The sequence below is a fragment of the Chiloscyllium punctatum genome, chromosome 32 (genome assembly GCF_047496795.1).
Source record: "Chiloscyllium punctatum isolate Juve2018m chromosome 32, sChiPun1.3, whole genome shotgun sequence".
Lineage (NCBI taxonomy): Eukaryota > Metazoa > Chordata > Chondrichthyes > Orectolobiformes > Hemiscylliidae > Chiloscyllium > Chiloscyllium punctatum.
Window position 1 is genome coordinate 71,199,075 of NC_092770.1, and position 14,459 is coordinate 71,213,533.

Below are 14,459 nucleotides of genomic sequence, written 5' to 3' on the forward strand. Positions count from 1 at the left end.
AAGCTAGTACTCCACTGAGTTTGATCTCCACACCAAGACAGGTGGACTCCAAAGGAGAGAATGCCACTGTTATAAATGAAAGATAGTAGATTAAGTATAGTTAACGGTACAGAAAGATGTAAATTGTTGATGGCGTGTTGTCTTAATTAGACTTCATAAGTTCCGACACACAGATCTCTGGTGAAAAGTAACCCCCTCTTCCACGTGAACGTGCCTTCCTTGCACAGTGACGTCTCCCACAACTGAGAAGAGTTTTCACTTCGAGATTTCCCACTGAAAAAAGATACTACAACAGGTAGTCAATAGTACTGGGTATCAGAAATTGAACACAGATAATAACTATCCTAAAGGCTCAAACAGAAGTAACAAACCTTACAGAAAAGCATTTCCAAAAGACTGTGTGTTAGAATTAATGAGAATGGTAAACTGAAATTTATATGTCACCATTCTGTAGTAAAACTTGTGCTTAACACCATTGTATGAACTTTGTAATGCTTCCATTCCAGTCTCTTAAAGCTTATTAATATTTATTACTATTTACTCTTAACCAAGGTATGTATGGGGATAGAACTAATGAAATAGATCTACTTGATTGGCAGCACAAGCAATTGATTGGGCTATTCCTGTCACACTTCACATTATAAAAATATTGTTTATCATCAAAGATGAGCAGTATTGGCTGCACAATCATGTGTAACTTGGATATTTAGCCCGAAATAAGTGTTCATTGCTGTTAAAATGTGTAGCTGCACTGGCTTCGGTGTGTTTCTTGGGAAGTAGGTATCCTGTTTTAAGAAATAAATGGAGAAAAGGCTGAAAATAAAGTTTGTTTCTTACCTTGTGCATATAATTGCAAGGAATGTTGATTAGTTCGTATTGAATAGCTGGGTTCCAGTCGCCCCTAATCTGTCGATGGCCTACATTGTGAGATGTGAACAGGTATTATCAAAGCTGTGTACTGCATAATTTGTGTCTGCAGTACAAAGTGTGACACTTCTTTTGCAAATTAACTGTACAATCTAAATACAAGGATCCATTTGCAACACCTACGTTTTTGTCTTTCAAAGCAGTCTTTACGAGGAGTTAATCGCATAGCAACAAGTCTATACTACTTTATAAGAGCTAAAAGCTTGTGAACAAGGATACATTTTCAACATTCTATCAAGGAATGAAAGAACATTTCCATTAAAATAAAACTAAGTTTGGTAAGTGAAGCGAACTTTTGGCCATAAGCCCTTCATCAAATTTCTGATAAAAGGCTTAAGTCCGAAGCATTGATTCACCTGCTCCTTGGATGCTACCTGACCAGCTGTGCTTTTCCAGCATCACACTCTGAGCTCTGATAGTCCAGTATCTGCAGTCCTCACTTTCTCCCAAGCTTGGTGAGGGCATTGAAAGATTTATAGTCTATCCCGTTGTCCACAGCAGATTGGGACAGACTTTACACTCACCAGCTAGCCAACAGACTTCCAGTGAGCTTTTTCACTGCTGCCTATTGTGATTTTAAAGAAAATTTCACCACCTCCCACCACCTGGAATCTGCAACTTGTGTGGACAGTGCATGCAACTGTATACCTCCTTGGCCAATCAGACTGGCAAATTATTAATGAGCCTTTCATAGTTTGATCTAGGCAATGTAATTTGTGAATTCAATGTCAATTCATGTACAGGCTTTGAAATAAATGGAGAAAAAAACTGGCATCCGAAAATGTTCAATATCTGCAACAAGAATTAATAGCTGAAAGATGGGGCACTCCACTTGTAAAAGTTTATTTTCACTGCTCGAGCAGTTGCTTGGTAGAAATTCAGACCTATTGTGACCATTAACAATATTGGTTATAGCAAAAAGTAAGCTTTCTGTTAAGTCTAGTGGGTTCATAATATCATGTCAAAGCTAACATACTATTATAGCAAACCTTTCTGAATGAAGTAACTTGGCACTTTCTGGGAGTTGCTGTCGGATTTACACTTTACTAGTGATCGCTATTAGTCTTAGTGTTATTTCTATGGAAAACTCCAAACAAATATTTGAAAATGAAGTGTATTAGTGCAGGATTAGTTCATGTTGGAAATATAACATTTGGAAGCTAAAATGAGAATTGTATTCACCCTCTCGTAGTTCTCACTTCATCCTGCCCATATTATTCATCAACCATAAAACATGTAGATTCACAGAGACATAGAGTTATACAGCACAGAAGCAGAACCTTCAGTCAACTCGTCTGCACCGACCAGATATCCTAAACTGATCTAGTCCCATTGTTGGCACTTGGCCCATTTCCCTCCAAACCCTTCCTATTCATATACCCATCCAAGTGCCTTTTAGATGTTGCAATTGTACCAGCCTCCACCATCACCTCTGGCAGCTCATTCCATACTCATACCATCCTCTGGGTGAAAATGTTGCCCTTTAGGTCCCTTTTAAATCCTTCCATTCTCACCCTAAACCTATGTCCTCGTAAACATCGTTTGGGAATTGATACCCAGAGGTTTGCACGAGTATTACATGATAGGAATTATTCCAGATCCAGGTACTAAATGTTCCAATCTTCAATGCTGATCATCAGAATACATGTTATCATGTAAATAAGTATTTCAATGGCAATTATAGAATGAAAATATCATAATTGGCACGTCATGGTAATGTGCCTTCATCACATGTAATATGCTGATACTGAATGATGACATGCTATCACCCTACGTGGCTTGTTGTTCCTCTATATTCCTGGCCAGATTTTTGTAAGTAGAAACCCTGATCTCAAAGCCAGACTGTAAGCTTAGAACTGTATTAGATTATTTGTGAAAGTAGATAAGGTTGTTCTACAAGAATGTTGAAGAATAGAACTATAGATGTCATATGGGAGAAACGAAGGTTCTCTCTTAGCATATTGGTGATCTTAGTTGGCTAAGTTTCAACTCTTTTAAGTAATGAAATCATTGAAGTATGCAATATATGAATATGCAGGCATTTAAAATTTTTAAGCTTCAGAAATCTTGAACATTAGAAATGGATTTATATAAAGTCTGGCAGATTTTAATTACTCCAGAAACATGTGCAATTTATTCTGATGAATAAATTATTTCCAAGGCTAAGCACTGAACAGAGTGTTGCAAATCGACATTTCTGATGCTGAAGCTCCCATGACTTCACACAGCCTATGGTGATTTGCCATTGCTCTCTGCTTAGTAAAGGTAACTGTGGCTTTCACCACAGTGGTTAATTGATCCTATTGTTTCAGCCTTGCTTCCATGTTCCACACTTCTCTTCATTCACTTGACTTATTTGTTCATCAACAGCACCTTGTGAACCTATGACCTCTACCATCTAGAAGGACAAAGGCAGCAAGGTGTACAGAGGTGCTGCAACCTACAAGTTCCCCATAACATTGCACACCATCCTGATCTGGGACTTTTTCACTGTCACTGGGATGCCTTCCCTAAAAGCGCTGAAGGTGTAATTGTAATACGAGAATTGCAGTGATTCAAAAAGACAGCTCACCACTTTCACCTCATGGCTAGGTATGGGTGGATTGCCCCAGCCAATAATCCATAGATGCCCCAATCAGCTGAAAATCAGTTAGTATTCTTTTGTAGACTTTTCCGTTTCTCTTCCCACTGGAGAGGCTGCATAGGGTCTCAGTTTATCAGCTTACCCCAAAAGGCTTGATCAGACCTCTTTGCTATTGGCCTTTATCCAACCTAGTTTAGTCAGGTAAAGTGAAATAGGTTGGATAATGCAGCAAAGATGTTAAACCTGTGACAGATTAACTCTGTACATCGAAAAGGGGAAAGGGACTTATCAGTACGTCTAAGAGCTTTTCTTTCATATACCTTGCTACAGAAATCATCTTAAAACAAATTGAATGAACATCATGATATAAAATACAATTCAATTGCTTTTGTGTTTGACTTCTGTTTGTGACCATGCCATTTGCTACCCATATTTGACTGTTTCTATTAGACCTGTTTTAAGAGAAAACCTGTGCAGAATTTCAATATGCTTTTTAAATTGGGTGAAATTAATTGGATCCAGATACCAAACACAAATCCTGCCTATTATACATTAGACTATTTCATCCCTTCACAGACATTGTAACCTATGAGCAATAAAATAAGCTCCTTATTACTTTGCTGACTGAATTAATAAATATGTTTTTCTGAGCTACTTTTCTTTTGCGGCAGCTAGAAGCAATTCCAAGCCCTTTAATTGAATTTTGTATGTCGCAATAGATGTTGTGAGACATCAGTTTGTTTGTTAAAAAGCACAGCCTTTAGAGAAAGGTAATTGAAGTTTTAACTCTTGTGGGAGCAGCTACCTGTTTTACATGAAACTGGTGAATGCAAACATTCATATTGAGGTAAAATCACTCTTATCCCGAGGAACAGACTGGGGGATGTGATGAAGCAATCATGTCCAGAAGTGAATCACATCGACATATCTGAATTTTTATTAGTAAGTCATTAATTGCAAAGATATATACAGAATTTCCTAGTCCTACCAAAGAATAATTACAGAATCCAAAGCATTTTTACAATGTTTCGATAATGTGTAAAAGACAAAATGCCACGAAACATACGTTGCTTTATTTGACATATTCCTCTCGTCAGTTGAGCACCTGCAGTCTGCAAGCTGTTACCTTTTATAAAAAATGTGTTTGTTTCCAAAATTGATGGGCATAATCTTTTCATTGTCACTGCCACAATTGAAGCTTGATCTGGAATGCAGTGATACATTAATACTTTGCTATGCAACGATATCGGAAATGTTCCAGGGAATAGTTTGTTCAGGATGACTTCATAAAACATCATCCCTTCACCCCAGGAATAGTTGGTCAGATATCTTAAATTGAAATCCCTTTGCCTGAAAACTTCATCTTCAATTATAGAGTTCAGTTTCAGCGCTCTCCAGAATATTTTCTATTGTTGCTGTCCATTCAGTGTCTACTTTCATGCTTAAGAATTCAGTTCACAAAAGAGAAACACATTTGAAAAGACTGAAGACTTTTTTAAAACTCATCTGCTAAAATGTGCAGCAGTGCAATGGCAGGAATTAAAAAAAAAACTCTTTACACCATCTGCTTGGATTTTAACTCCGAGTGATTGCCTTGCAATCTACTTTTGTTACAAATTGTTTCACTGAAATCATGGCCTTATTTACCATCCCTGTTTTTTGAATAATCTCCTCCAAACATCTTTTGAGTTTCAGAAAGGGCTGCTTTCATCGTCAGGAGAAAAGAGCAGAGCTTTTGTTCCCCCTATTAACACTCTCTTTGTGAGATTACTTGTTAGAATTGATGTTGAACAAACTGAAGCCAAGTAGTACGTATGCCAAAACCGATTTCTGTTTGTACTCCATCTTATTTAGCTTGAAAGACATGAAGTTGTATCCATTTGTTTTGAGCAGACTGGTTTTCAATGTGTTGCACCAGCTAATTGTGTTAAATGTGAAAAATGGGATCAGCATTGTGTCCTGGGTGATCAATTTAAGGTAAAAGTGACCTTCCCAAAGGTATCCTTCTGTGGTGTTAGTTGCTATTATAAAACTGTTTTATATGGAAAGAATAGCAGGCATTGTACGAGAATCGTGGCACAATTCATGGTGCAGCACAGTCGTCTTACACTAAATCTTCTCAAACTGTGCATTAAAACTGCTAAAAAGCATGGTCTTTTTTAAGATTTTCTAAATCTCTATGCAAGCATTTTTATGTACTGGAAGGTTGTGGATTTACAAAGTTTGCATGTTTCTAATTAATAATACCATCTTCCATTGAGCCATCTTAATAAATTCAAGGTGCACTGTTTTATGTAAGTTTGCTGATAGAAATGGGATTATTATTACTGATGAATTTCAGATATTTTGCAATTCTGTGAGCTGATTATCTTTCCATTTCAACCAGTGTTATCTGTAGTGAGGAAAAAAAACAAATTAAGTGTAAAACATGACATGTTATAAGTATGCCATGAAAAGTATTGCCTCTTCTGACATGCTATATTTCAGCATGATGTTTACAAATGAGAAGTTTAGAACTTGGGAAAAAATTGCTTTGACTGTTAAGAAACATTTGATACTCACTGGCTCAGTGTACAGCAGGTTGCTTTCATATACTGTAAATGTAAAGCCTTTATTTGATCAGTGGATTCAGCAGATAGAAGGGTTGCACAGATTGATGCAATGTGCTACAGGTCAATGTAAAATTCTCCTTGAGATGTAATTTCTTTAGAGCGGCCTCATTTCACAACTTTGATCCAGTGGAATCTTTGTCTGTTTGGCAAAATGTTCATGATACTCAGTGTTCACGTGCAAGCCTTATTCTATTCCACATGTATTTCCCTTCTGTTCCAATTGTACAATGCATTTACCATCTCTCACTAATGCTGTGAACTGTCTTCCTAATTACACCTCACTTGTGGAAAAAATGTATCCGTAATTCCTTACCCTACAGCTTTTTGAGTCTGACTATGAATTGTGAAGGACCTAGAGTTATCATGACTGAAAGTTATTGATCCTTGTTAACAGATAATGGAAATAGTTGGATTACAAATAGTGCCTCCTCCCCCCGATCTTAGTAATTAGATACAGAGTACAGTAATACAATATAAATGGAGTGAAGCCAAAGTGGAAAAAAAATGGAATGAAATGGGAAGGAGCAGGAAATAATGTGTTTATAAAGAACATTCCACCAAGTCAAGGTTTTCCAAATAATTTTACGACTAATTTCATAGTGTTGAAGTGAAGTAATTGTTGTTATAAGAGGAAATATCAAAAGGAGCTGGGCTATAAGTCAGTAATTCACAAAAAAAAGGTCTACTTGAGAAGGAAGATGGTAAAATATTAATAGTTTCAGGTGAAGAGCTTTGGCCCAACACTACTGTGCTCCCCGGGACATTTCAAAACAATCCCATTACGTTTTTTCTTCTTAAAGACATGAATGTATTTCTCAAACTGACCACCCAAAAGACCCACATAGAGGAGGATGGTGCCATCCATACCACTGGGGGAATCAGCTGGTCCACTTAAATTAGATAAAGTAACAAATCTTGTTACATTTTCTATGTACAGATACAAGAATTCAACAAAGAGCTTCAGGCCATCAATGCCCCTGGTTTCTCAGCTTTGACATTTGATGGAACTCCGGGAGCACCCCTGAAACCACGGACAACCAGCAAGTCATACCAGTTCACTTCTACTGACCAGAGAACGGTGGAGGAGCTGCGCAGATGGGCAAGCGCAGACCCTTCCATCCACAAGCCAACCATCAGACTCTCTGAAGTGAAACCTGCTGAGTATTTTGACCTGACCTGTCAACTTATTGCGAAAGCTGAGGTGGATCGATCTGCTGTTCTGCTGAAGGTAAGGGCTGTATTAGTCACCTTTAAAAGCGGTATGATGTTGGATGATCAGGCCTCTACACCAGCAACAGAAGTTGAAGACATGCAATTGAAATATAAGTGTAACAAAAAAAAGTTAGAGTTTCAATGTGAATTTAAATTGCTTACGTATTTGGTCAAAATATCCTTGTATAATGGAGTCTTCTCTCTGGGAGCCAGGTAAAATGAGTTGGGAAGTCTTGGGCAGAAGCTGGTCGTCTCTGCACTAAATCCATAATCTGTCTGTCTCCTTCACACTCGGAATCCTTAATTGTCTGTCCAATCCCCACACTGCCTGGCTTGTTAATGCTTGACACCAAACAAAAAGTGCAGTCACATTTTATCCAATGATGGGGCAAGGTACAAAACCTGACATTTAGAGGGAACTGTTCAATAAATGGACATTTATCCCTTCATTTCAAGGGGCAGCGGGAAATTCATTCAGTCATTGACATATTTCTTGGGAATGGGCATTCCTGACTCTTTTGAACCGCAGTTTATATTTTTACCCCTTCCCTCATCCGACCACCATAAAGTAGACCTCGCAGAACCTTCCCTAACCTTCACCCTTCAGCTAGAATTATTTCACCAGCAGACTAAGTCTAGCTTGCATAGTAATCCTTTCTATTATAATTTCTGAGAATTACAATCGAAAATGCAAGTGTTTTATTACTTTAGAAAGAATAGATGAAGTACTGGGGAATCCAGTATGACAGCATTCCAAGGACATGTAATTCCAGTCGGATTAATGATTTTCAGCTTGTTTATTTTTAAAATCAATTAATTGGAGCATCAGTTTTTAGAAATAGAATTAGATTTTATTGTTATGTGTACTCAAGTATAGGAATACATGTGTACAATGAAAAGTATACAAAGTTGCTGTCTCTGGTGTCATTGTGCTACCACTCACATGAGGCAGAGCTGCTCGGGAGTTGATATTATCCCTGTGATAGTGTAGTTTAACCGAGGTATGGGAATGTGTTGGGAAATTAGTACAAGATTGGTGTGTTATATATGCACTCTAGTCTTGGGTAGAAAGTTCTTGATAGCAGGCATGAATGTAAAGGATGCTGGCTTTTGGGATATAATGACATTTATAATGGTGATTCCTTCCACATCTGATCCTTAATAACCGGCAACAGAAAGAATCCTTATTCTGTCAATGAGAAAGGATCATACTGAGGTCTCTGAAATTAAAGGCAGGCACTGAGACAAACATCATGGCCAAGCTCACCTCAATACACAGGCAAATAATGAAAACGTTAGCAATGGTCAGCAGATCTGGCACAATCTGTGTAGCAAGAAACAAGGTTAACGTTTTAGTTTGATGAGCTTTCTTCAGAACTCCTAAACATGATGCTGAAGAAGCACACCCAAGACTGTGAGAGTGTACAGAACTTGCAACGGAGCCTTCCACATTAAAGTAATCAAAACAATCAAGGTGAGTCAACATGCCAAACATGCTTTCTTCTGTGGGAAGTATAAGGTGAAAGGGTATGTGTGAGCATATACTACTGTGGATCCTGTGTGGGGAAAAATGGTTGGAGTTGTCATTGCTGAATCTGGAACTACTGCCTCCTGAAGTGCTAATGAAGATAGAGCAGGGAGTCTGATCTATTCCAGAGTTTGAAATGTCATCAAACCACTTAATAAAGAAAAAGACCAAAATAAATGTGGTTGCAGATTTGAAATGATAAAAATCAGGGGTCAAGCGTATTTACATTTGCCAGAAATAGCTGCCGAAAGAGGACTTTGACCAGCTAGCAGTACTTGGAGTCTCTTGCAGTTGATCTAAGTGCCAGACTGTGTGTGGATCTCCAGGAACCAAGTTTGTGATACAAGGTAGTACTGCTCTGCAATTTCAGTCGTGAAGGAGTGAATGTTCATAATGATTACATAATAACAGAGGCTGTTAGTAGCCCCTTGAAGTAATGACTCAGCAAACTGTACATTTTGCATTGCTAAGATTGCCAGCAGAAAGATTCATAGGTACTGATGATCTTATTTGCTGCTGACAATATGTTTTGATGCTGAAGTTTGACTTCTGGTATTCATAAACAAGGAAGATAGTAGCTCGAGATGAGCAGAGCTTCATCAAGTACTTTTCCTGTAGCATATTCAGACAGCCTATTGATAGTATTATATAAGATTTGTGATTTATGCATCATTTCTGTTAGAGTTCAGCTTTGAACTAATGATATGAGAGTTTTGGTGTGTGCATATGAGTGGTTTTAGACTTACCTGGACCATTAAACCAGTATGCATGAGAGATCAGATTTTATGGGAACAATGAAATTGTTTTTGCATTGTTAGAGTTTTATGATTGAAGGGATTAAATATTGAAAAGCATTATTTTTAGCCTAGATGAATCAGGAATTGATTGTTTATATTTGTTTAGGGGAAAAATCCATAGATTGGAAAGTTTTTAGGTTCATTTTGCAAAGGGCCTAGCTGAAGTTAAATGTAAGAACAATTTATCTGGAGAGAGGAAGTAGTTGATAACAGTTGTGAACCAGTTTACTTCAGGTTCACTTTGAAACTTGCAGGCCAGAAATGTTTGGCCAGAAATTTGAATGGGTGATTTGAAACCAAAAAGGTTGAAGTTCAATTGTGATTAATCAATGCAATGACTAACAGAATCTCAAGACTGGGAATTGAAAGAAATACTTAAGTCAGACATATAGATATGATAGAGAAGTGAACTCTGTCTGGGACATGAATCTGCCATGTAAAGTGATGGTGTTGAGATAGATGTAACTTTTTCCACCATGTGTTTCAAAATTTTCCACATTTTGCTGTAAGTTTTAAAAACAAGTTTGTTTGTTCTATTTTATCTTCATTTCATTTGTGTACAAAACTTTAGTTCTGAAGTGCATGCTTCAGTGATAGACTATATTAAATAAAAAATATTGTCAAGTCAGTTTTCAGTTTGAGTTCCAAATTGTCCAGTGGTAACATCAGCTGGGATCAACATGACAAATAGGAAAATGCTTAGTGTTGGAGGATCGCTTGTAATGGAATCTAACTTCAACAATTGGAAGCTGCATTTTGCATATCCTAACGAATAAATGTTTAAAATGTAGCTTGGAAAGTAAGTGGAGAAGATATTAGTGTAAGGAAATCAGTGCGATGATAATGAGAGAAATACATTACCAGCAAAAATAAACAAAACACCAAAAAAAATCGAGACAAACCACTGTACAATAAAAGCACCAACAGCTATGTTGTGAGAAGAAGGCAAAATACCACTTGGATTGGTAGCTAAAAAGGTTACTGGGAGAGCCCATTAATAAACTTAGAACAATTTCCATTCCTGCTTTACAAAACTGCTAGCTTCAGCAATTCATTTCTCAACTGGATTTCAGAACCTGCAGTCCAAGAGAAATTGGCGTAACTTCAATTGTTCGAAATTTCACTGTATAAAGCCTGGAAGTTTACAGCATAGAGTAAGGTAAGTGCTGATGCAGTGGGAAAGTATGAAAAGTCACGCACACGTCAGGGCTTTGGGTGAAACTGTTGATTTAGTTACTGAATCTTATCAGGTTGGTCTCTCTATGGATGGATGCAGGCACAGTCATCTTGATGTAAGTCTTTAATAAAACAACGAATGGCATATCGGTAGAAAATATCACATTCAATTTGTATGTATTTAAATGCCATTAATGGTCTCAAAGCAATTTCATATTCCCTATACTTCAAGAAAAATGGGCATTCAGTTACTTTTCATCCATTGATATCACTTCCCATATCAACACGAACACCAGACAGCCTATCTCATTCTAATGTTGGGATGAAAGGGCGTTTTTGACGGTGGCTAGAAAAGAGGATAGACCTGAAGCAGATCTGATTCTGTATGCTTTCTGTCTCACCCCCCCCAAACCACCCCTTCCCTGCCCACCCATATTCCACCACATACCCAATGACTAAGCCCAGTACATGACAGTACCTTCCAACGAGCAGCGAAATCGACGTTTCGGGCAAAAGCCCTTCATCAGGAATAAAGGCAGTGAGCCTGAAGCGTGGAGAGATAAGCTAGAGGAGGGTGGGGGTGGGGAGAAAGTAGCATAGAGTACAATAGGTGAGTGGGGGAGGAGATGAAGGTGATAGGTCAAGGAGGAGAGGGTGGAGTAGATAGGTGGAAAAGAAGATAGGCAAGTCAGATAAGTCAAGGAGATAGTTACTGAGCTGGAAGTTTGAAACTAGGATGAGGTGGGGGAAGGGGAAATGAGGAAGCTGTTGAAGTCCACATTGATGCCCTGGGGTTGAAGTGTTCCGAGGCGGAAGATGAGGCGTTCTTCCTCCAGGCGTCTGGTGGTGAGGGAGCGGCGGTGAAGGAGGCCCAGGACCTCCATGTCCTCAGCAGAGTGGGAGGGGGAGTTGAAATGTTGGGCCACGGGGCGGTTTGGTTGATTGGTGCGGGTGTCTCGGAGATGTTCCCTAAAGCGCTCTGCTAGGAGGCGCCCAGTCTCCCCAATGTAGAGGAGACCACATCGGGAGCAACGGATACAATAAATGATATTGGTGGATGTGCAGGTGAAACTTTGATGGATGTGGAAGGCTCCTTTAGGGCCTTGGATAGAGGTGAGGGAGGAGGTGTGGGCACAGGTTTTACAGTTCCTGCGGTGGCAGGGGAAAGTGCCAGAATGGGAGGGTGGGTCGTAGGGGTGTGTGGACCTGACCAGGTAGTCACGGAGGGAACGGTCTTTGCGGAAGGCGGAAAGGGGTGGGGAGGGAAATATATCCCTGGTGGTGGGGTCTTTTTGGAAGTGGCGGAAATGTCGGCGGATGATTTGGTTGATGCGAAGGTTTGTAGGGTGGAAGGTGAGTACCAGGGGCGTTCTGTCCTTGTTACGGTTGGAGGGGTGGGGTCTGAGGGCGGAGGTGCGGGATGTGGACGAGATGCGTTGTAGGGCATCTTTAACCACGTGGGAAGGGAAATTGCGGTCTCTAAAGAAGGAGGCCATCTGGTGTGTTCTATGGTGGAACTGGCCCTCCTGGGAGCAGATACGGTAGAGGCGGAGAAATTGGGAATACGGGATGGCATTTTTGCAAGAGATAGGGTGGGAAGAGGTGTAATCCAGGTAGCTATGGGAGTCGGTGGGTTTGTAAAAAATGTCAGTGTCAAGTCGGTCGTCACTAATGGAGATGGAGAGGTCCAGGAAGGGGAGCGAGGTGTCAGAGATAGTCCAGGTAAATTTAAGGTCAGGGTGGAATGTGTTGGTGAAGTTGATGAATTGCTCAACCTCCTCGCGGGAGCACGAGGTGGCGCCAATGCAGTCATCAATGTAGCGGAGGAAGAGGTGGGGAGTGGTGCCGGTGTAATTACGGGAGATCAACTGTTCTACATAGCCACCCCCACCCTCCTCTAGCTTATCTCTCCACGCTTCAGTCTCACTGCCTTTATTCCTGATGAAGGGCTTTTGCCCGAAACGTCGATTTCGCTGCTCGTTGGACGCTGCCTGAACTGCTGTGCTCTTCCAGCACCACTAATCCAGTATTTGGTTTTCAGCATCTGCGGTCATTGTTTTTACCATGTTCTGTCTAGTAAATTCAGGATTTACAATGTTGAGACTAGAGGACAAGTACGTAACCGAGAATGAATGAATGTAAACTGGACCAATGACCAAAGCAACTGAAATAAAGGAAAATGTTGACGCACCAAAACTGTTGGGAGAGAAGGTTGCATGGAGTTCGCTGCTGTGGGTGTTCATTGAATTGAATCTAGGAACATGCAGAGACATATTAGAAAGATAATCAGGTAGGCCAGGAAGACCTAGAAAGACAGGCGTCACAAAATAATAGGCAATTCTTCTGGCACTTCACTTCAGGTAAGAGGAGAAAACAATAAAGGTTGTGAATGAGTATAAATGATAAACATTCTCAATCACCAAGGGAAGGATGAGCAATGGCACTCTCCCAAACAGGCATAATGACTTCCTTCAAATCTATGAGATGGTTTTCTATGCAGAAGGCCTTTAGATAATATGACACTTGCAAAGATCTTGGATTAAACTGACAACTAGTTGAAAACTTGACATATACAAATTAAATGTGCAACAATGAATTTGGCAGACGTGAGAACCAAAGGCAATATATAACTAGTGATGCTAGTCCATAGCATAGTGAGAGGTTGAAGGGATTCATGTGTTATTCTTTGAAGTTGGAACAACATATTAATAAAGTGGTTAACAAAACAATATGAGATCTTAAGCTTAATAAGCAGAAATTTTGAGCAGAATGGCAGGGAAGTTACAATGAACCTTTATATGGCTCTAGTTAGGCCTCAGCTGCAATATTGCATGCAGTTCTACTCTCAACAGCAAAATAATAGGCAATTTTTCTGGCACTTCACTTCAGGTAAGAGGGGAAGACCATAAAGGTTCTTGAGAGGTAGAGACAAGATTTTCCAGAATGGTTCCAGGCATGAAGGAATTTAATGACAAGTTCAGAATAGCGAATCTGGGATTGTTCTCCTTGGAGTAAAGGCGATTGAGAGGAAATTTGATAGAGGTGTTCACGATAACGAAAGGCTTAATCAAGATGGATAAATAAGGCATGTTCTTGTTAATTAATGCTACAAGGATTAGGAATGCAGATTTAAGGTTTTACGTAAAAGGTGAAAGGTGGATTTGAGGGAGGAAAGTTTACAAAGTGAGTGATGATAACCTGAAAGTTAATGCCTAATGAGGGTGTTGGAAACAGAGACACTCAATTTAACAAGAAATTAGGTGGGCATTTAAATGGTGTAGACTTGCAGGGCTACAGGCAATAAATGGGTGAATGAGACTGACTGAATAGTTATGCAGTGGGCCAGCATGGAGTTGATGGGCTGAAAGATCTCCTTTTGTTAGTGAATGACAATATGAATGCTGGACACAGTAGGTGTCCTCAGAATACAATGCTAAGCCTGATCCAGTTTTAAAATGGTTTCAGCAACTTAGATTGAAAAAATATAAGGTAGTTAAATTTAGAAAGGATACCCATCTCAGAAGATCAATGAAATTAAAGGAGGAGTCCAGAGATTAGACAATATGTTGTAAAATAACTGTCTGTGAACTAACTGAAGGTATATAACACATACTGTGGATGAG

The 14,459-nt window shown here is 39.4% G+C and overlaps 1 protein-coding gene across 3 annotated transcripts in view; it reads left to right on the top strand.

Annotated features, from left to right (window-relative positions):
• Positions 1–14,459, top strand: part of pot1 (protection of telomeres 1 homolog) — a 331,735-nt gene that overhangs the window by 216,587 nt on the left and 100,689 nt on the right. For all 3 annotated transcript variants that reach the window (XM_072552655.1, XM_072552656.1, XM_072552657.1), the window contains exon 9: positions 7,061–7,351. In XM_072552655.1, coding sequence (XP_072408756.1) covers positions 7,061–7,351 — 291 coding nt within the window. The remainder of the gene's footprint in view (positions 1–7,060; positions 7,352–14,459) is intronic.